The sequence below is a fragment of the Asterias amurensis genome, chromosome 17 (assembly GCF_032118995.1).
Source record: "Asterias amurensis chromosome 17, ASM3211899v1".
Lineage (NCBI taxonomy): Eukaryota > Metazoa > Echinodermata > Asteroidea > Forcipulatida > Asteriidae > Asterias > Asterias amurensis.
The window spans coordinates 4,991,727-5,013,194 of record NC_092664.1 but is presented as its reverse complement, the minus strand read 5'-3'; the positions used below and the strand labels follow the sequence as shown (position 1 = coordinate 5,013,194).

At 38.9% G+C, this 21,468-nt stretch overlaps 1 protein-coding gene across 3 annotated transcripts in view; it reads left to right on the top strand.

Moving 5' to 3' along the window:
* The window catches only part of LOC139949845 (twitchin-like), a 96,485-nt gene that overhangs the window by 63,110 nt on the left and 11,907 nt on the right, over window positions 1–21,468 (top strand). For all 3 annotated transcript variants that reach the window (XM_071948392.1, XM_071948391.1, XM_071948390.1), the window contains 19 exons: window positions 585–696; window positions 1,623–1,795; window positions 2,804–2,932; window positions 3,318–3,464; window positions 3,973–4,128; window positions 7,454–7,746; window positions 8,093–8,252; window positions 9,370–9,481; window positions 10,282–10,454; window positions 11,155–11,433; window positions 12,479–12,769; window positions 13,723–13,770; window positions 14,536–14,589; window positions 15,339–15,423; window positions 16,673–16,873; window positions 17,849–17,987; window positions 19,413–19,612; window positions 20,253–20,390; window positions 21,281–21,401. In XM_071948392.1, the coding sequence (XP_071804493.1) occupies window positions 585–696; window positions 1,623–1,795; window positions 2,804–2,932; window positions 3,318–3,464; window positions 3,973–4,128; window positions 7,454–7,746; window positions 8,093–8,252; window positions 9,370–9,481; window positions 10,282–10,454; window positions 11,155–11,433; window positions 12,479–12,769; window positions 13,723–13,770; window positions 14,536–14,589; window positions 15,339–15,423; window positions 16,673–16,873; window positions 17,849–17,987; window positions 19,413–19,612; window positions 20,253–20,390; window positions 21,281–21,401 (3,011 nt within the window). The remainder of the gene's footprint in view (window positions 1–584; window positions 697–1,622; window positions 1,796–2,803; window positions 2,933–3,317; window positions 3,465–3,972; window positions 4,129–7,453; window positions 7,747–8,092; window positions 8,253–9,369; window positions 9,482–10,281; window positions 10,455–11,154; window positions 11,434–12,478; window positions 12,770–13,722; window positions 13,771–14,535; window positions 14,590–15,338; window positions 15,424–16,672; window positions 16,874–17,848; window positions 17,988–19,412; window positions 19,613–20,252; window positions 20,391–21,280; window positions 21,402–21,468) is intronic.

Here is a 21,468-nt window from a genome sequence, read left to right as displayed (position 1 = left end):
GTACTCAGAAACCCACATCAAGGCTCAAGAAGCGTTCAGTGAGTATTTGAGTAATTTACTCACTCAGTATGAGTTGGTAAAACGAATTAAATTCTGTAGAATAGAACAATTTTGAGTAAGCTAACAACTGGAAATCACCCATCAAGGCTAAGGAAGCATTCAATGAGTATTTGAGTAATTGAATAGTTACTGGATATGAGTACAATAGGTTGATTGTAACTACTCCAAGTGAGTAACATACTCAGAGTCACACATTAAAGCTAAGAAAACATTCTAACTGTAGGACCAGCAGATCCAACTTAAAACACCCATGTATCATGAAACCCACTGTCGTCATATCCCGCTATGGTCTTTCTTCATAAGGTTCAACATGTCCAAATGGCAATTTCAAAAAGTGTCTTTTGGGTTTTTGTCTAAACTGAGCATTTTGTATATTCAAGTTTTTTTTTTTGTACCACCAACAGAACCCCCCCCCCCTTTTTTGGGGGGGGGGGAAGGGGGGTGACAATCGCATGTCTAGTTTTAAATGATTTTTTTATTGATTTTTTTTTTGCATTGATATGTTGCTGTGTCGATTGTTACAGAGGGAACGGCTCCATTCTTTGATAGAAGAGCTGAGAACATCACAGGATGTCAAGGGGATACAACAAGGTTTGAAGTTGCTGTTAGTGGTAATCCAGAACCGACTGTCAAATGGTAAGTCTCACCAAGTTGGACATTACTCCTTGGATATTGCAAGGGTCGTGGGTTCGAATCCCACCCGAGTAACATGCCTGTGATATTTTTTCACAAGACTCAGGAAAGTACTGAGTATACAGTGCTAACACACATCGGTGTATGGGTAAAAACCAAAATTAATATTCTTTATACCCGATGCAAAAATCTCTTATATTGTTGCGGTACCCGCTGCCAAAACATAGGATTCGAACTGCCTCTAGCTACCAGGCAACCTCGGTAGTCTAGTTGGTATGACACTGCTCTAGAACTGCAAGGGTCGTGGGTTCAAATCCCACCCGAGTAAAAAATGCCTGTGATATTTGTTCACAGGACTCGGGAAAGTACTGAGTATACAGTGCTAACACACATCGGTGTATGATAAAAACCAAAATTAATATCCTTGGATATTGACAATCTTTGTCATGTACCTATTATGAAAAGAGAAACAAATGATTAAAGGCACTGGACACTTGTGGTTATTGTCAAAGACGAGTATCCTCACCAACATAAGCACAAAATAACAAATCTGTGAAAATTTTGACTTAATAGGTCTTTGAATTTGCACGAAAGTAATGTGAAAAAAAACCACCCTTGTTACACAAATTTGTGTGCTTTAATAATGAAAGAAAAAACACTCTTGTTACACAATTTTGTGTGCTTTCCCAGATGCCTCATAAAAGGTTTCAGGCCTAAAGTATTGTATGATTTCAATGAGAAATTACCTCCTTCTCCAAAACTCTGTTACTTCAGAGGGACCCAATTCTCACAATATTTTATACTAACCACACAGCTCTTACTGCTCATTACCCAGGAAGTTTTTATGCTAATACACCTGTACATATTTTGAGTAATTACCAATAGTGTCCAGTGCCTTTAAAGGATTACACAAATCTTCTTGACACCAGGTATAAGAACGGTCTTGAGATCTTCTCTGGTGCGAGGGTGAGTGCTCGGCAGCATGATGAAGTCTTCCTCTTGACCTTGAATGACCTCAAAGATGCCGATTCTGGAGAGTACACCTGCGAAGCTAGTAACAAGAACGGCACTGAGAAATGCAAAGCTAAACTTGTTGTTCACAGTAAGTTATAACCTCTGACATCAAAGTTTCATTTGTCTACTTTTGGTATAACAGTTGGGATGGTAGGGTTACATGTGAAGCTAGCAATAAGAACTGCACTGAGAAATGCAAAGTTAAACTTGTTGGTCACAGTAAGTTTTAACCTTATTGAGCTATAAACCAGACTTTCTGCTTCTTCTCACCCATACACTCTTTGATCTGCTGAGATGTTCATGTAGAACAAGGAGCCATTCCAGCAGCTTTATTCCACGTAGTGCATCTCTTTGGTACTCCCGCCTTGTGCATGTTTCCCTCCATCCTACAATCTAGAATGTTTTAGGAGGAATTTCAATTCATTCCTTCAGCTCCCTTGAGTTCTTTCCCCCCCTTTTTTTTTAGCCCCATACCCAAGAGTGGCTTTTGGCCCTGTTTGGGGCGAACTTGCGTAGTTTAAAAAATACAAAAACCTCTGACGTCAATGTTCGTTGGGAAGGTAGTGCATTCTGCTCGACCATCCAAACCATTATTGTCTTCTCCCAATTGGGTTCTTGGCTTTTCTGAGAGTCCTTGGCTTCACAACCAGAATTAATAAATGCAATTAAATGGAACTACACGCCAACATGAAGCAGTGAATGTATTCTCTACATGATGTGTTCTACAGGAGTTTTAATAAATTGTCTCTCTGAAAAACAATGTTCCTTGAGCTTGCTTAAAGCTACTACTGGATTCAAGTTTGTTTAGTGTACACATGATTTGGTTCTACTCATCCAAGTAAATTTTTAGTCATTATACTTCATATAAAGACATTCAAGACTACTTTTCACTTTTCTTCAGTTCAATTTCTACTGTAATTTACAATTGATGAAACTGATTGTTTTTAATCAATCTCTTGCTTTTGGCTTTTGGGAGATCTTAGTTGACCAGCGAATGCTAAACTGGTGAAATTTAATTACCTTTTTGTCTGTTGAATGCTGATTCAAAAGAGCATTCATTTTGAAATAAACGTTTATTTATTTATTTCCCCTGCAGTGGCTCCTTCAGTTGGAATGGTCCCCCGTGATATCACAGTTGAAGTAGGCCAGCCATTCAAGATGAAGATTCCATTCACTGCTACAGGGGAGGTCACTGCCCGCTGCACGAGGGATGGCGAACCAGTTGGTAATTATTATTATTTTTTTATTTTTGTTTTCTCGAAAATGAAAACAAGTAAATTGGCGCCAGGGTGGTTTGTGTTGTGACTCTTATTGCATCCTTCTTATTTGCAGCACATGTGGTGGATATGCCAAAAATGCTTATATTTCATAGAGAAAATTTCCCCCCAAAATAGGACTACATAGAATTATCACACAAAATATCGTTAAAAGGGTCTCATGCCTCATTTTGTAAAAGTCCGCCGAGGCCTGGTTCTTGATAATTTACCTCGACTTCGTCTCGGTAAAATTATCAAGAACCAGACCTCGTTGGGATTAAACCACTAGTTGAAACCTCTTCACCACACATTGATTCCCTTAATTATATAATATGTGTAACATTTTTTCTTCAGAGGAAGGCCGAGTGAAGGTGAATGTCTTTGATGATTACGCCGTCATGAGCGTCAAGGAGGCAGAATCACTTGATAATGCAAACTTTAAGGTTAACATCAGTAACGATGCTGGAATGGACACGGCTTCCTTCACCGTCAAAGTCCTGGGTAAATATTTAACTACTTGTAAATATATAATGCTACATTTTTGTTTAAGATAGTAATAATAGCATAACATTTATAAGGCGCACAGTATCTGAAGACCATTCAAAGACGCTGGTTGCTGTGAAGTCCCTATGGTGGTTGATTGAAGGTCAGATTGAAAAGATAAGTCTTGAGGTTGCGATTGAATGTTAACAGATCGGGTGTGTCTCTCTCAACAAGAAGACAAACTACTAGTTATTCTATCAAATTGGAGAAGTGTAGAGAATTTATCATGGATAAAGACAACAGTTAAATTTGTAGGTAATAATGAGCCATTCTTGTATAGCGCGTAATGAATCAAAGTGTTTTTTACTGTCAGGAATACTGTTTATTATTCTGCTGCTGCTGCTGCAAAAGCTCAGTCTCAGAATTTGCCTAGTCCCAAGAGTAAGCAACTACAACAAAATATATTTTGAGTATTTACGAAACGTGTCCAATGCCTTTAACGTGCCTTTTCGCTTCTCGATTCTAGATGCCCCTGGTGCACCAAGAGGCCCTCTGGAGGTTGGTGTAGTGACTAACCACTCCATTCAAATATCATGGAAACCCCCATCTCATAATGGAGGACTCCCAGTCAAGTCTTACGTTGTGGAGAAAAAGGAAGAAGGAACATCAGACTGGATCCCAGGTAGGGGTGTAACCTCAAACTGGAAAGATAATGAGGTCTGAGCCCAATTTCATAGAGCTGATTAGCAGAAAATATTGCTTAACACCTTTTCGCTAAGCAGAAATTCAAAAAATACCAGTCACAACTTGTGACATGTTAGTTTGACTGTTTACGTTATTCTGATAAGCATAATTTGTCTATGCTTAGCTATTTTGCATTTTACGCTTAAAAGCAGCTCTATGAAGTTTGGCCCTGGCTGGACTGTGATGTGACAGGATTGTTACCGTAATTTTCGGATTATAAACCGCGCGGCGTATAAACCGCACTTCCTCAAAATATACAAAAAAATATTTAGATGTCGGCGTATATGCCGCGCGGCGTATAAACCGCGATCAAAATAAAAAAAACATGAAAAAACTAACCTCAAAACACGGAAGTGAAGTACGCAAACCTGCCGCGTTACGGGTGATTTTTTTTATCTCATACTATCAGTCCTGAGTTATATTTTTTGTCCATCAACAACCCTTTTCAAGAATTTGAGATTTGATGATCGGTTGTGTTGGCCATGTTTTGTGAACTTCATTGGCAACAAACTCTCCGTGAATCAAAGATCGGTCGACAACGCACACCGAGAAATAGTTGAACTTTGCCCTGCATCGCATCGCCCTCTGTTGACAAAAGTTGTTCATGTTTGATTAGACTGGGCCCCGAGCCTCAAAGCGTGGGTCAGACGTTCAAGCTCCCCGTTGTACAATGGGCAGCCGCTCTACTCGATCCGTCCGAAGTCTAGCCAAGATTTTATGAATGGAACTATCACCGGCCAATCAACAACGGCCAATCATCAAACGGCCAATCACCGCATGCGTGAACACTTAGGGGCCGTGCTTGTTTGCGGTCCTCTTTGTGTGGCGATGTGCAGTGACAGGCGGGCGGCACATCAGTCAGTATTGTATAGTTGCCGCAAAGTGGGAGTTGCGTCGTAATTAAAGTGGAAATGTATTGAAGTTTACACTATTGATCGTAATTGAAATGATCTATTATAGGATAGCATTCTTTTTGTAAGCTGGCAGCACCCCCTTTGCGGGACCACATCATTGTTTGTGTTGGATAATTATGGATGAAAGTTACAACTGAAAATACGTTTATTATTTGTTTAAATAGAAAATAGACAAAACCAAAACCAAACGGTCCTTTTCAGGGCTACCACAACACAAACGAGAGTATTGTATATGACTGTTAATTCTGTTTACAATGTATATAGGAACATTTTTTAAACATGCAAAATTCCTTTATAAAATAATTATAAAAGAAATAACAATGTGGACGGCTAAAGTTTTTCCCTCACCTTTATCGTATAGCGGTAGTAATGAAACAAAATGCGCTACCTTATTGTTTGCGTAATCACAAGGACAGGGGATTCACTTTTATTAAACATCGGAGTAGACGGGAAATAAGGTTGAAATGGGTCTTTCAATAAGGGAATTAAAGTAGGGTGGTTGGCCGGTGTTTCTCCCTCCCTTTTATTGTAGTCCCACAACGAGGATCCACACAACAGATTATTGCAACGACGGACGGGCGGACGGACGTAGCGTGTGTGTATGTAGTAATGTATCATGCAGCGTGCACATTAAGCACATGTACACACATGCGAGTTCGTAAAGCTAGCAATCTGTTAATTGCGCTGCTCAATCTCGAGATTGCACAACAGATGTTGGTGGCACCGTATTGAGCGATGTTCGCCGACGGGTTGCGCTACGCCCTCGCATTTGCGCCACCTGGAAATAAAATTCCCAATGTTACTGGACTCAACAATCAGGGCAGGTTGAAAACGTTTTGTTTGATCCCCCCGGAGCGGCATAGTTCTTTGCGTACGTCCATTCACCATTCTGCTGTTGCGGTGTGCGTGGTTGAGCTGAAGAAACCGCTGGCTGACACGAGTGTAGCCTGGATGTCTGACGTCAGTATATAAAGATCGTGGGAAAAATAGACAGGGGACGAGTCTATTTCGCTGAGACACGAGTATAGCTTGAATGTCTGACGTCAGCATGTAGAGATCGCTAGGATAAATAGACGGGCACCAATCTAGTCTAACCCGAGTTGCGCTGAGAGGGGGAGCTAGCTAGCTGAGGGCGGTTGATAAACGTTTTACATGGTTTTACAAAGGAAACATGGAATACAATTGTGGTGGGATTTTCAACAGGTTTTTGTCATCACACAGGCAGGTTTTTGTTCTCGTTTAAGAAAAAAAAAACATTATTTAGAATATTTTACAAACGATCTTTCTTTTTAAAAATGCCGTTTTTTCTCTTAAATATTTATACGTCGGCTTACAAGCCGCCCGGAGAATAAACCGCAGGAGTTCAAAAAAATGTCAAAATCAACATATAAACCGCGGTTTATAATCCGAAAATTACGGTACTAGTATTATTTTTTTATATTACTATTGAGCCTATTAATAATAATAATAATAATAAACAGTTCTTATATAGCGCATAATACAAAATAAAGTCTCTAAGCGCTTCTGTGCTTGAAGCGATGGGTTTTAAGTTGTGATTTAAATTGTTCTAGTGTGGCACAGTCTTTGAGATTGTTGGGGAGAGAGTTCCATAGTCTAGGTGAAGCATATTGGAAGGAACGTTGACCGTAGAAGTTTGTGTGAACTGGAGCTGCTATTGTCAGTTTGGCACCCATCTCACGTTCCTCAAACGAGTATCTTGAGGGATAATTTGACAAAGCAAGGTACATTAACTTGTAAAGCTTGACATCTTACCGAAAGAGTATGTTACAATGTACATCATTGGAATATTAGAGTATTGTGGTTATGTAGAGTGTTTGTGAATCCTGTGAATTGTGTATGTAGCACCCAGGAGGTTTATGGGGCTTCATCCTCCAGACTAAAGGGAGACTAAGGCCAAGGGTATGTTCTATGTGTTTGTGGTGATGTAGAGAGTCTGGAAATCCACATTGAACGACTTTTTTTGACCAAGGGAATCGAGACCAAGGGAATCGAGACCAAGAACCCTTAGTTCGTTGTTTTTAATAAGTATACAGTCTTTAAGTCCTCTGAATGTTAATACCTTATTTAACTTTGTCAAATCATCCACTTGGATTTTGGAGTTGAATTTGGAATGTGATGGGATGAAATGAGTAAATAAGAGGAGAAGCGTTGACTGATAGTTGCTGCAGTCTTGCTCTTATCCATGGACTGTCTTAAGTCCAGTTGATACTTCCTGCGAACGCTTTGTGCAAAGCGCATTTTACCGTTGTCACCAAAATTTGCTTCGCATTCGCATTCCCAGGAAGTCTGACTGGGCTTAACTGTAATACCACCATTATTTTTTTTCAGTTTCCAGTTATGTGACCGAGACTCACTTCACAGTACCCAACCTTCAAACGGGCGTACCCTACGAGCTTCGTGTCTCAGCGGAGAACGAGATCGGTGTCGGTAAACCACTCTCTGGTGATGGAGCAATTGTTGCTAAGAGTCCCTACGATGCACCAGGTAAACCCGGGGAGCCAGACGTCAGCTCTATTGGTAGGGACTTTGTGGTGTTGACGTGGACCAGGCCTCATTCAGATGGTGGCAGCCCAATCTCTGGGTATACCATTGAAAAGACTGAGAGTGGAAATGATAGATGGGTAAGAAACGTTGATCTTGTTTTAATCCAATCCCTTAGGCTCAAGTGAACTGTCGTCGATTTTACTTAACTCTTCCAAATTGAAAAGCACAACCTTACCATGGTTGATCTTGGCAAAATTTCATCAGGAAAAATCAAACACTTTACGATCTCTGGCTGTGCTCCAAGTCATAATGGGTTGATGTAAATGGCTGCCAAAGGCGCCCTTGCATGCCCGCTTCCCGAACACGTTGTAGCTGCTCCATTGCAATTTGGCTCATAGCTGTGAATAAGGATGATTAGCCTCCCATTATGATTATTAATATTATTATATTCTTCTCCATTCTTAATCTGACTTTAATCCCTAGGTTCAAGTGACCCGTGGCCCAGTCATGCAGTTAGTCTACACCATCCCTAATCTGATTGAGGATCGAGAGTATGACTTTAGAGTCTTTGCAATCAACGAGGCTGGATTAATCAGTGAGCCTGCTGTAGGAAGCAACCCTGTCCTGGTCAAAGATCCAAATGGTGAGACTAAAGCCCTTTCCACACGACAGCAATATAGCAAGGGAGCCTCGCTTAATTTTAGCATGGTTGTGAAATTGCACCACGTATTACATGACAACCAGGTTTATACTGTCCATAAAGGACGGCAAATTTTGAGGTTTCACGAGGGAGCTTGGAAATTCAAGACATTGTTGCCCTTTCACACAAAGTGCAACCATGCTCATATTAAGTGAGGGATCTCCTTCTAAATTGCTGTGGTGTGAAAAAGGTTATGAGATATAAAAGTGATCTGCAATGTTAAAGTTTGTAATACTTTATCTTAAGTGCACTTCTGTAGATTGTTATTAGCTGGGATCCATGGGAGATCTGTGAGTTTTTCTTACTGGATGGATTTCCCAGGATAAACAAGAAAGAAATAAATAAATAAATAAAGTTACAAATACACAGCTGCAAAATCAGTAAAAAAATTGCTTCAATTTTTGTGAGTGAGTGTTTATTTATTAAGCCACATTATTATTGTGTTTTGATGAGTGTTTTTGCCACTATTTATTACAATTATCAACATTTTTACAAGGGTACAAATCGTACACTGGCAGGGAACGGGTAAATGCCTACCGTACACTTCCGTTTTCTGAATTTTTGTTTTAAAACTATTAAAACTTACATATAGCCTCATGGCCTTTTTTTGCCCCGATAAAATAGACGCAGTGATTTTTGTTATAAATGTTTGTTTAATCTTTTGAAAGTCCGATAAGCCTGCTTATACGCAGGGATAACAGTATAACGAAGTGTGGGACTTGGACAATACTGTTTACCGAAAGGGTCCAATGGCTTTAAGATGTTTGTATAATTTATGTATAATAAACGGTGTTTGCATTCAAGTATCTAGATGTAAAATAGTCTGGGGGAAAAAAACCCAAATAGTTCTTGAAACACTTTTAGGGGGAGGGGGGGGGATGTTGCATACATGTTAGTGTAGTTTGTACATTTGTAAAAATCTTGATAATTGTGAACGACTCCTTATTGATGTTGCCACTATTTATTTGTATGTATGTCTTAAGTGTTTTTGTGATTTTGCTGCTTTTTACGTACAGTAGTACGTTTATCAACATCAATACTTTGTGTTTGATTTCTTCAGAGGTGATAAGACCTAAGTTTGTTGAAGGTCTTAGAGACATCACAGCCCATGAGGGTAGGACCGTATCTTTTGAATGTACGTTCAGCGGTAAACCTCAACCAGACGTCAAATGGTAAGTTTGTTAATAATAGTTATACCATCAACAAATGTTTACAAGATCATCACCATTGTATACAAATGTCTTTACAATTTCCTTGTTGGGTGCCCTTTACCAAGGAGAAAATGCCTTGATGCCCTTGCCCTTTCAAAAATGAAGCACACAGGCAAATTACTTGGGCAGGATTTTTTTTCTCAGAAGTGTGGAAAGTACTGATTGTACAGTGCTAATTTTATACATAATATGCAAGGTTAAAACCGAATTAAATAAAATTCAACTTTAATTCAATAAACATGTATTTCGTGTTGCTCTGTTATGATACGATATGTTTATCATTGGTGTTATATAAATATTAACAGTGACAGTTATAAACAGTAGGCAAAACTAAGTCAGAAGGGCAAACTTAAAGGGATACGTTACTTGGATCGGACGATTTGTTAAGAAATGCATATGGTTAGAAAGTTTTTTTTAAAGTAGAATATAATGATCCACACAAACAAACCTTGAAATTGCGTGGCTTTCCTTTTGTACTTCGCGATCAGCCATTTTCACAAAATGGCATGCCGTGTTAGTTCAAGAAGTATAAGGAAAACCATGCAATTTCGAGGCATATTTGATAGGATCGTTTTACGTATTCTACTTTTAAAACATCTTTTCAACCATATCAATTTCATAACAAACGGTTTCAAATGCTTTTCATGGACCAACTTGACCGATCCAAGGCAACGTGGCCCTTTAAGATACGGGAAGCCTTGGCTTTTGTACCCTAACTATTACATTCATGTTTTTGAATTGATTCTGTATTCATGCATTAGGTTCAAAGGAACTCGTGAAATCTTCAATAATAATAAGTATCAGGGTGAGCTTGACGGTAATTCAGCCACACTGACTGTCAACGATGTCAAACCAGAGGATGCCGAGGAATACTCATGTGAGATTAGAAACAAAGGAGGACGCAAGCTCAGCAGAGGACAGCTCGTTGTCAAATGTAAGATAACAACTAATAATAATAAGACTTAAGGCTATGCATTGTGAAAACAAAATACTAAGTAAGTAAGGTTAAGTGACCCATCTTGTAAAAATCTCTTTAGTGAGTAGTGGTGGCTCTGAGAAGTATTTTAGGGAAAACCCACACAGTCAAGTAGGGACTGAAAACCCAATCCACATAGTGCCCCTATTGGGATTCGAACCAGGATCCCACAGGTGGAAGGCGAGGCAAGACACCACTACACCAACCCAACTTTATAAACACTTCCTTTTTGTGTTTGCTTTTTTATGAACGCTTCATTCCAAGATGTATTTATTTATGTTGGGGTGACGTGGCTGAGCGGATAAGAGCATCGGAATAAGTTCTGGTGGTAAAGTCAGCGGGATGTGGGTTCGAATCCCAGTCGTGACACTTGTGTCCTTGAGTAAGACACTTAACCATTGCTGCTCTCCACCCAGGGGTAAAATGGGTACCTGTGAGGGAAGAGATGGTTTATGTGAATGATTAGCTTGGAGCGCAGTTACTCGCAGCACTGGCTGCACACTCCCCAGGGAGCTGAGATGGTTTAAGAAATGAAATATACATGTATGGCCTAGTGACCAGCGGTAACACTGCAGAAGCTTTTATACGCCTTTTGGGCTGTGATGAAAATTTATTATTACTATCATTATTTTTAATTTTTTAATTTTTTTTTTTACAGTTGCCCCAAGAATCCGACTTCCAGCCCGACTTGAAGACACTGTCGTAACCTTCTTGAAGACTGAAGACATCAAACTGAAGATCCCCGTCACTGGTTATCCTAAGCCTGAATCCTCATGGACTGTGAATGGTAGATCCATCTCCAGAGGTATTGAAGATGCTACCAGGCACTCTATCCTGACTGTGGCTAGTGCAACCAGGAAGGATAGCGGACAGTATGAGATCATTGCTGAGAATGAAGTCGGTAGCGATTCTGCAGTCATACATGTATCCGTTCATGGTAAGGATTCAAGTTGGATTTTGCTTTAATTACTCAATAAAATGGTTTATTATGTAACATAGTTGTGATTCTGTCATCATCTTGGTTAAATCTTTCGTCCTGGCCCGTCTTGTGGCGAATTATTGCCAAGTGGTTCAGTGCATCAAACTTCAAAGTTCTGGGCCCAATTTCATAAAGCTGTTAGGCATAAAATACTGTTTAGCAAATTTCTTTGCTAAGAACCAAGTGAGTGGGTGTAATGGTTAAAAATTGATTCAATTTCTGTTAAGCATGACTTTTCTGTGCTTAGCAAGTTTTTATGCTTACAGGATTTTTTGAAATTGGAACCTGATGGCTGTAAACAAACAATCCAACAAGTACTGTCTTTAGTCTGGAGAATTTTAATTTAAGTGTTCACTTCTGACCAATCAAGTCAATGTACCGAACAATATTCAAAGTATATGTTGCAAAAATGGCTGAAAGACGTTTTTATTGCAACATTTACAGCCTGAGTTGTTGCCAATTGAGGTTTGCAACTATTGCAAGGCCTAAAAATGCAAACCGAAAAAAGATGGCCACAGTTTGTAACAATGTCACACAACTATTCACAAATCAGTGTTGAATTTGTTGGGTACAAAGCAACCAATCATAGGAGATATTTTATTGAAAGTTTGCAAACAAATTTGGAATTTGGTCGAACATATGTTAACAAAATTGAATGTTTTGCCAACATTCGGCCAGTCATGCCAACCAGCGCGGTTTGTTTATCAACAATGGAAAGGTCTTTAGACTACATTGAAGAACTCCTTTTTTGCTATAAAAGTCGCCATCTTGTAGGGCAAACCGTATCGCATCCAAACGCGTATATCAGTGAAACATGCAGCACGAAGCATTCCCAGTTTGATTTCTACAGCATCTGCATGCACACACACGTGTACAGACCCCATGTTATAGGGCAGATATTTGAACGGTGACATCGTATTCGATATGGTCTATTGCAACGTTTGCATCAATGAATAAAAATATTAGACTTTATTTTTAAGTTTCCATATTCCTTTCATTTTAGATGTTCCTTTAGCTCCAACTGATCTCCAAGCCTCTGACGTATCCCATGAGTCAGTCGAACTCAACTGGACAGCGCCCGCTGATGACGGTGGTTGTCGTATCGATGCGTATATCTTAGAGAAACGAGAGAGGGGAGCAGAGTCATGGAGTCGCGCGGGATTCACATCCGGTCTGACGAGCCATGTAGTTATCATGCTAACTCCAAATAAGGAATATAAGTACAGAGTACGAGCTGAGAATACGATTGGTTCCAGTGAACACGCTGAGGTGTCTCATACTATCACTATGCCAGGTAAGGTTTGAGTTTGTTTTCAATCATTAAAGACAGTGGACACTATAGGCAATTGTCAAAGACCAGTCTTCTTACTTGGTGTATCTCAACATATGCATAAAATAACAAACCTATGAAAATTTGAGCTCAATCAGTCATCAAAGTTGCGAGATATGTAAGAAAAAAACACCCTTGTCTCACGGAGTTGTGTGCTTTCAGATGCTTGATTTCGAGACCTCAAATTCTAAATCTGAGGTCTCTTAATCGAATTCGTGGAAAATTACTTCTTTCTCGAAAACTACGTCACTTTAATGTTTTATACTTTCAACCTCTCCCCATTACTCATTACCAAGTGAGGTTTTATGCTAATAACTATTTTGAGTAGTTACAATAGTGTCCACTGCCTTTAAATACTATTTGTTTTTGTTTTTCTTATTGTTTGCTTCTTTGCCTACTTGCTTTGTTAAATATCTTCATCAAGAAATCAAATCTCATGGAACCTTGGGGGGACAGATATTTTTTTTGTGGCAGCACCACATCTCTGGAATCAACTACCTCTTCACATCAAAACATCTACTTCTATTCCCTCTTTCAAAGCATCTCTCAAAACACACCTCATGTCGTTCCTTTGTATTTAATCTGATTTTTTTTTTCTTTTTCTTTGTAATAGCGCCCTGAGCGCTTTTGTGGATATGTGCACTTTATTAAACTTTGTTATTATTTATTGTTGTTGTTATTTTTGTAAAGCACTTTAATTTCTGTATACATGTATGTTTAATTAGTATTACTCGAAAAGGGTACAGATTAGAATTAGAATTAGAATTAGCACTATAATGTTTTATTGTCCGAATTGTAAAAAAAAACAGAAATTCAGCTTCCAATTGTGCAATAAGAATAAAACAATTATTAGTTCAAAACAGCAATTTATTTTATACAGACATGATAACCGTTTCTTGATTTGTTTTTGTTTGTAGAACCAGAGAAGCCGATCAAGATGAAAATTGTAGCTGAAGAAGAATCGGGTGAGTTTATTTATTAGAGAGAAATTATAAAACAAGGGGCCATTCAGAATACTCAATGTTAAAATCTTTCAATTAGTCTTTCTTTGGAAGTTGTGGGTGGGTGAATCAAAACAAATCAAAGTTCATTTTCTTAAAAAAAAATACATATATGATTTTGTTAAATAACTTTTTCTTACTGACACAACCTTTGGGAAAGGCACTCTTCAAATGCCAGCTTATTACTATTATTATGTAATATTAAAAAATAATTTATTGGGGGGTTGAACAAAGAATTGACTAAAGTGGGATGCGAACATATGACCTCCGGATTAACGTGCCGGCGCTCTACCAACTGAGCTATCTAGCCCTTTGGCAGTCTCCCTTTTTTGTCAATTTTGTCAATTACCAAGTCAGTTTCCCTTGTGGTTTATATTGACAAATAAAATAGAAGAAGACAAAATACCTGGCTGGCCAAGTTGGCTAAAAGATAGTCATCATTACTGACTAAGCTACTCAGATCTGAGTCAGTTAATAAAATCATCTATTTTTAACAGTATAACATGACTTCTGTCACATTTATTGACAAATCTATGCTTTAAAATATTTGTTTTACAATATATTGTAATACTTGCAAATATTCTTCAGTTGCTTGTTGTGTTTCTTAGCTTGCAGTTGCAATATTATTTTAGAATTCTGGGTTAGAGATACAATACTATTATAGAAGTCTGTGTAGAGATTAGTTAAAGTTTTTCATTCTTTACATTTTGATTATCTCTTTCTTTTCAGAGATGCAACCACAAAGGCGCAGATTGCCAAAAGTTCACGACTATGATTCAATTGGTGAGTTATAAAATAGAGTGTTACAAAAACAAGTAGATTATTAGTTTGAATCTGAAAGTCGACTAATCCTCCAGAGAAATATTTCTATATGAAAGCTCACTGATTCTAAAGTTCATACCAGTATCGATCCTCCAGAGAAATATTTCCATATGAAAGCTTACTGATTCTAAAGTTCATTCCAGTACCAATCCTCCAGAGAAATATTTCAATCTGAAAGCTCACTGATTCTTAAGTTCGTACCAGTACCAATCCTCCAGAGAAATATTTCCATCTGAAAGCTCACTGATTCTAAATTTCATACTGGTACCAATCCTCCAGAGAAATATTTCCATCTGAAAGCTCACTGATTGTAAGGTTTATGCCAGTACCAATCCTCCAGAGAAATATTATTCCATTTTGAAATACTCTCAAATTCTAGGGAAATTTTAGAAACCCCACAAGTCATTGAAATAACCTGTGCTTATTTCAGATCCCAAATTTAATGAATATGTGCAACATTCTGTAAAAACACTATCACAAAAGAGATTTACACATGGTTGTACCCGCAGGGTAACTTTTTTATTTATAGTATCTTCCAATTTCGGCACTTTGTTTTGTAACTTAAAGGATTAATTAATTTGATTTTCATTCATCGTTTAAACTATTTTGTACTGATTTTATTATTAGCATGAATGAATTATTACATACATGTATATGAAGTATCCAACCCACTTTTTAACACATTCAAAACTTGTCCAAAATGTTTACAGTTGACGAGAGTTTCGCACCCAAGAAAGTCAAACTGCGCAAGACATCTCCAAGAGATCGTTATGAATTTGGGGAAGAACTTGGACGGTAAGATTTTTGAAGACCTTTGTTTCTTTTTGCTAATTTTAGTTTGAACAAAGAAAACTGACCAGAGTGGGATTTGAGCCTGTGGTCTTCAGATATTGACCCCTTGCACTACGTCACACGCGGCGACTGTGCCATGTTCACAGTTTTGGTAGTCATTAGGTTTAAGTGTAAACAGCCCGTCGCCTGAAAAGCACACTTCACTGATGAACGCAAAGTGACATTGACCACCAAAATGGCGCATCCAAGATTATTCTGATGATGACGTCATGTGAATTGGGTTAATAAACCACAAGAGAAGCTGACTGGGTGTACTGTAAAATAATTTGGGATTGAACAAAAGCAGAAAATACTAGAGCTGGATTTGAACCAACACCCTCTGGATTAATGTACCAGTGCTATACCAACTGAACTATCTAGCGCTATGTTAGTGGTCTCGCTATCTTATCAGTATCTTTGTTCGGGGTGCCAGTCAGAAGCTTACAACCTGTAACTGCTATGTAGCCAGGAATCACACCTAAGTGACCAAGGGTCGGTTTCACTAAGAGTTAGGACTTGTCTTATCTCGAGTTAGGACGAGTAACTCGTCAACTCGTCCTAACTTAGGATTTATCGTAAGGTCTGCATATAGTACAGTGCAGGGTTGGGAATCGTCCTAATTTTAGTCTTAAGTTAGAAAAAGTTTTGTGAAATCGACGGCAGGGGCCGATTCCACAAAGAGTTAGGACTAGTCCTAACTAAGGACTAGTCCTAACTAAGGACTAGTCCTAGGAGATATACAAATTGCATGGATAGTCCTAAGGTAGGACGAGTAACTCGAGATAAGACTAGTCCTTACTCTTTGTGAAATCGACCCCAGGGGTGGTAATGTTGGAAGCACTTTGAAATGCTCTTCGGGTGTGAACAGCGCTGTATTGAAACTGGTTATTAGTATTATTATTAAGTTTATGATACAACCTCGGAAGCAGCAGCTAGGGGATCACTTTAAAGGGATGTGTATTATTTCAAATATCAAATATCAAATATTAAACTACAAGGAAAACTGACTTAATATAATTGAATTCAGAAGCAAGGAAGTTTTTACAAATTAGCTTTATTGCATACATCTACATTTATATAGGATAAAAAGACCGAACAGTTCCCGAGGTATACGTTTCCTTTTAAGCTTTTTTACAGTAAAATTCTCCTGGTTTTTTTTTCTACTGGCCAATATAAATCTCATGATTTAAAAACTAAACTGATTTTATTTTAGGGGTGATTATGGAGTCGTCCAACGCTGTCTTGAGAAACCGACCGGGCGTAACTTTGCCGGGAAGCTCATCGATGTTGAATCATCCGATAAAGAATACATCAAACATGAAATGGACACGATGAGCGCCCTCCAGCATCCGCGACTTCTACAGCTTCATGATGCCTACGATTCTGACAATCAAATGGTCATGATCATGGACTTGTAAGTAGTGTTTTGTCATAGGAACTTCTTATACTATCAAAAGATTGCCATGCTTTTTTGACACTTATTTTGTTTTACCCACACATGGCAGTGTCGTAAACACTGTATACTTAGTACTTGCCCAAGTCCTGTGAAGAAAAGAAAACCCACAGGCATATCACTTGGGTGTGATTTTAATCCATAACCTTTGCCATTCTAGAGCACTTTACCATCAAGATTGTAGAGTTAGTTTATATCCTACATTATACATGTAGCAGCTGGTAATGTATGTCTCAAACTGAAAGGTTGTCTATATCCCGATGCAAATTTAACATCCAATAAATTGTATGTACTGTAGCTGTTTCCCAGTCCTTGTAAAAAAAAAACACTGGCATATAACTTGGGTGGTATTCCAACTCCCGATCTGTGCCATTCAAGAGCAGGGCCCAATTTCATAGAGCTGCTAAGCACAAAAATTTGCTTAGCATGAAATTTCTTCCTTGATAAAAACAGGATTTCCAACCAAATTTCCACATGATTTTCAGGATAAGCAAACAACAGCTGAATACCAGTAACAAGAAATATGCAACAAATGGAAATTTTGTTGGTAATCCTGTTTACATCAAGGAGGACATTTCATGCTAAGCAAATTTTTGTGCTGAGCAGCTCTATGAATAGGGCCCAGATGTCTTAACATGTATATCACTCGTCCTAGCATGCTTTGTTGGTGTAATTCTACCAAAGTCACCTTTTCATTGGTCAAAAGTGTTTGTGATGATATACACTTTAAATTCTGAGAAGAACATAGTCTTTGACGACTGGAGGAAAAAGCCAAGTTCAATTTCAAAACTTTTCTTGCATACATGTAGGCCCTAAATTGCAAGGAAAAAGGTAGCTCCTTTAGCAACTATGGCTTTTCAAAACCATGGCTTCAATCTGGAGCTGAAGGCATAGACTCAAAGGGGCTTAAATTAATAAGTGAATCCTCTTTTGCAGCTTGAGTGGTGGTGACATCTTTGACCGAATTAAAGACAGAGACCAACTATCGGAAGAGGAGGTTGCTAGATACACTAAGCAAGTCTTGGAGGGTCTCAACTACCTTCATCTTAGGAACTACATGCATCTAGATCTTAAAGTAAGTTGTACAGCTTTAGCGGTAATAATAATATCAAAGTCTTAAACAGCGCACGTATCTATCAACAAGGCACTCAAGGCGCTTAGTATATACATTTATACAGAAAGAGAGGTTATTGAAAGTTATTAATTCTTAGACCCAATTATGTAGCACCTTATAATGGTGTGAAAGGTACTTCGGCGCATTTAGCAGCCACAGCTAGGAACACCGGGGCGTATCCCTTCTCTTTTTGATAAGTGCACTGGGTTCTTTTACATGCGCTACACAACTCATGGGACCAACGGCTTGACGTCCCATCTGAAGGACAAAGCAATGGTTAAGTGTCTTGCTTAAGGACACATGTGTCACGGCTGGGGATTCAAACCCACACTCTGCTGATCAGAAACACCAGAGTTTGAATTTGGTGCTCTTAACAGCTCAGCCAGGACACTTCCACTGGGTAAGGTCATAGATTGGTTTTTGTCAACTTAATGCTGATTTGTAGGCAAATTGATAAAGAAATGGTATCATTTTAAAGAGGAACAGTTCAGCTTTGCAATGATATATACCACATACAAAGAGAGTATTAAATAATAACAAATATACTGGATTGAAAAAAGTTTCCTTACTTTTTGTGAGCAGTTTATAACAGTCACATGCGAAAGATAAGTTGAATGCAGTGTCTACTTTCTGAGTATCCCTGGCTCCCTGACCAACAACGAATCAAATTCAAATTCCTCCTGATTATCTTGAAATCCGTCAACTCCCAGGCTCCATCTTACCTTTCTAGGCTTGTACCATTTTATCACGGGGACAGTAGACTACGATCAATTCATGACCCACTCACCTTAATAATCCTACATGTACCTGCTCCGGAGGAGTCTTTGGTTATATTGGCCCCTACCCTTTGAACCGATCTTCCCTACAACATCTTGGCTTCTACCTTAGCTGCTACAATCAAGAAATTGCTCAAAATTGAATTGTATTGATTCCAACTCCCTATTCTGTCTCACAAGTGCTCGATCTAGTACCTCTATAGGATTTGTGCGCTTTATATGAACCTATTATTATTATTGAACTGTCCAAGTGTTTTTACAGAATGTCAAACCTAATCATGCTGTGCGAGGTGACCAACTGCTTCTCTGGTCGCACCAATCTGCAGAATTCTAAGAAATTATTCATCATAGATTCTATTGTTTTTGAGGGGAAATTTCTCTGAATCTCATTGGACCTTAACATTTCCCCCTTTTATTTTTCAATTTTGATGACCAAGGGACTCAAAATTTCCACAAATTTGTTATTTTTTGCATATCTTGGATACACCAAGTGAGAAAACTGGTCTTTGACAATTACCAAAGTTGTACACAGTGCCTACTTGTACATGTGTGTTGTTTTACCTGTAACTCTTTCTCAACAATTATCCATTGATGATTTTTGTTCACACAGCCTCAAAGCATTATTTACGAGACAAAGAAAAGCAGCAACATCCGAATCATTGACCTTGGTATGGCCACCAAGCTGAACCCAGAGGAGAGGGTAAAGGTCGCATTAGGGTCACCTGAATATTCATCACCTGAGCTGCTCAACGGCAAAGCTGTCGGCTTTTCTAATGACATGTGGTCGGTTGGAGTTATAGTCTACATGCTGTAAGTTTGTTTGTTTGTTTATTTGTTTGTTTGTTTGTTTGTTTGTTTATTTGTTTGTTTAGGTCTTCCAGTCAAGGGCAACTCCCACACGGGGGTATAGACCCATTGCATATGACGTCACACTCTTAAAAAGGAGGCAGTTCATTGGACAATAGCTGTTCTCTGTGCTCAAAAATGTGCGCGTAGCCTCAGCTTACTGATTGTTTTAATAGTTCCAAGTGATACAGAACGGACTACCGAAGACATTTTATCAGTTGAGACTGGGTAAACAACCAAAATGTTTAGATTGATAGAGAATTTGGCGAGTTTGGATTTTTGGTCCAAAAGGAAAAAAATCGACCATGCCTGTATGGTCAAAATTTTTCCAGTGAAACTTTCAAAGTTTCTTACACAATACAGAACGCGCCAATGAACAACCCGCATAATTTTTGGTGTCAACTCTCTTTTGTGCAGACATGTATGGTGGGATACATCAAGTGAGAATATTGGTCTTTGACAATTACTAAGCAAGTCCAGTGCCTTCAAGTGATGTCACTCCACAGGTTGAATTTATTCTAATCACATGTAGCTTGAAATCTACATTCTGCCAGTTTGCAAACATTACAAAAATATTCCTTTTTCCTTTTTTGTTTGTTCTTAGCTTGAGTGGCATCCACCCCTTCGATCATGATGCTGAGAAGATCAAGCGAGGGCGCTTTGACTTTGACCAAGGAGCCTTCCGTAACATCTCAGATGAAGCTAAAGATTTCATCAGCAAACTCCTCGTTGTTGACACAGAGTAAGTCGATGACAAGTTTGTTATTTTTATATTTGGTGATGAACTTTAAGAAAGTACACACAACCCCTCTTACTTGCTCATTCGCAATTTCATTTTTCCTTTCCAGAAGGTCTAAATCGCTGAGTTTCATTTGACACAGTGCCCTCATAAGCCCATTGACTTTTTTCATAAATAATCGGTACTCCCGTGTGAGGCGTGAAATGAGGTGCATGCTGGTCTAGCTAGCAATCAAGTTTGATCGCTAGCTAGACCAGCATGCACCCCATTCAACAGTTAGCACTTGCGCAATGGGTATTTGCGACAAGGCCCATATGAAATGGGCTGGGAAGCCCTTTTTCTGGCTGTACCTCTTATCACTGTAGAATACAGCCCTAGGAGCCCAGGACTTTTTTTTACCCCCTGGTTACCCCAGCTCACTTTCACACTGTGTCCCTATATGCCACGGGGTTTCGGTTGACGATCTATAAGAACACCCCAGGGTTTAACCGCTTACCCCTACTCCAGAGCAGGGGTGGCAGTTCCCTGGGGTATGCCCATTGCTGGAGCAGACCAGGGGTAAAGCGAGCATAGCATGAAAAGGCCTGCCGTTATTCCCTGGGGGCATCTACGAGAATAGAGAAGTGTGAAAAGGGCTTTTTTAAGGTGACTAATGTTTATGTCCTAATCCCGAAAATGACTGACGCAAGTTTTGATGTACGTTTACAACATTTAAAGTCAACTTTATTGTTCCATGGCTGGAATGAACTCTTTCTCACAACTCAACTCTTATAACTGATTACAACAACTCAACAGCGCGTGCGCAAATTTTAAAATGGCACGCAACTTAAAGCTACTATACCACACTTACCTCTGGGCATATTTGATTCAAAAGTAACTTGTTGTGTTTACAGGCAGAGAATCCCAGCCTATGAAGCTCTGGATCATCCATGGCTGAAAGACTGCGGTAAATGGAACAGGAATCGTATTCCTATAGATAGACATATGCTTCTTCTAGAACGACCTGGATGGATGGTAGGTCAAAGGTCAACTCATTGTATCTAAACCCTCTTTGTAGTAGCGACCCTTGACTCATATAAAC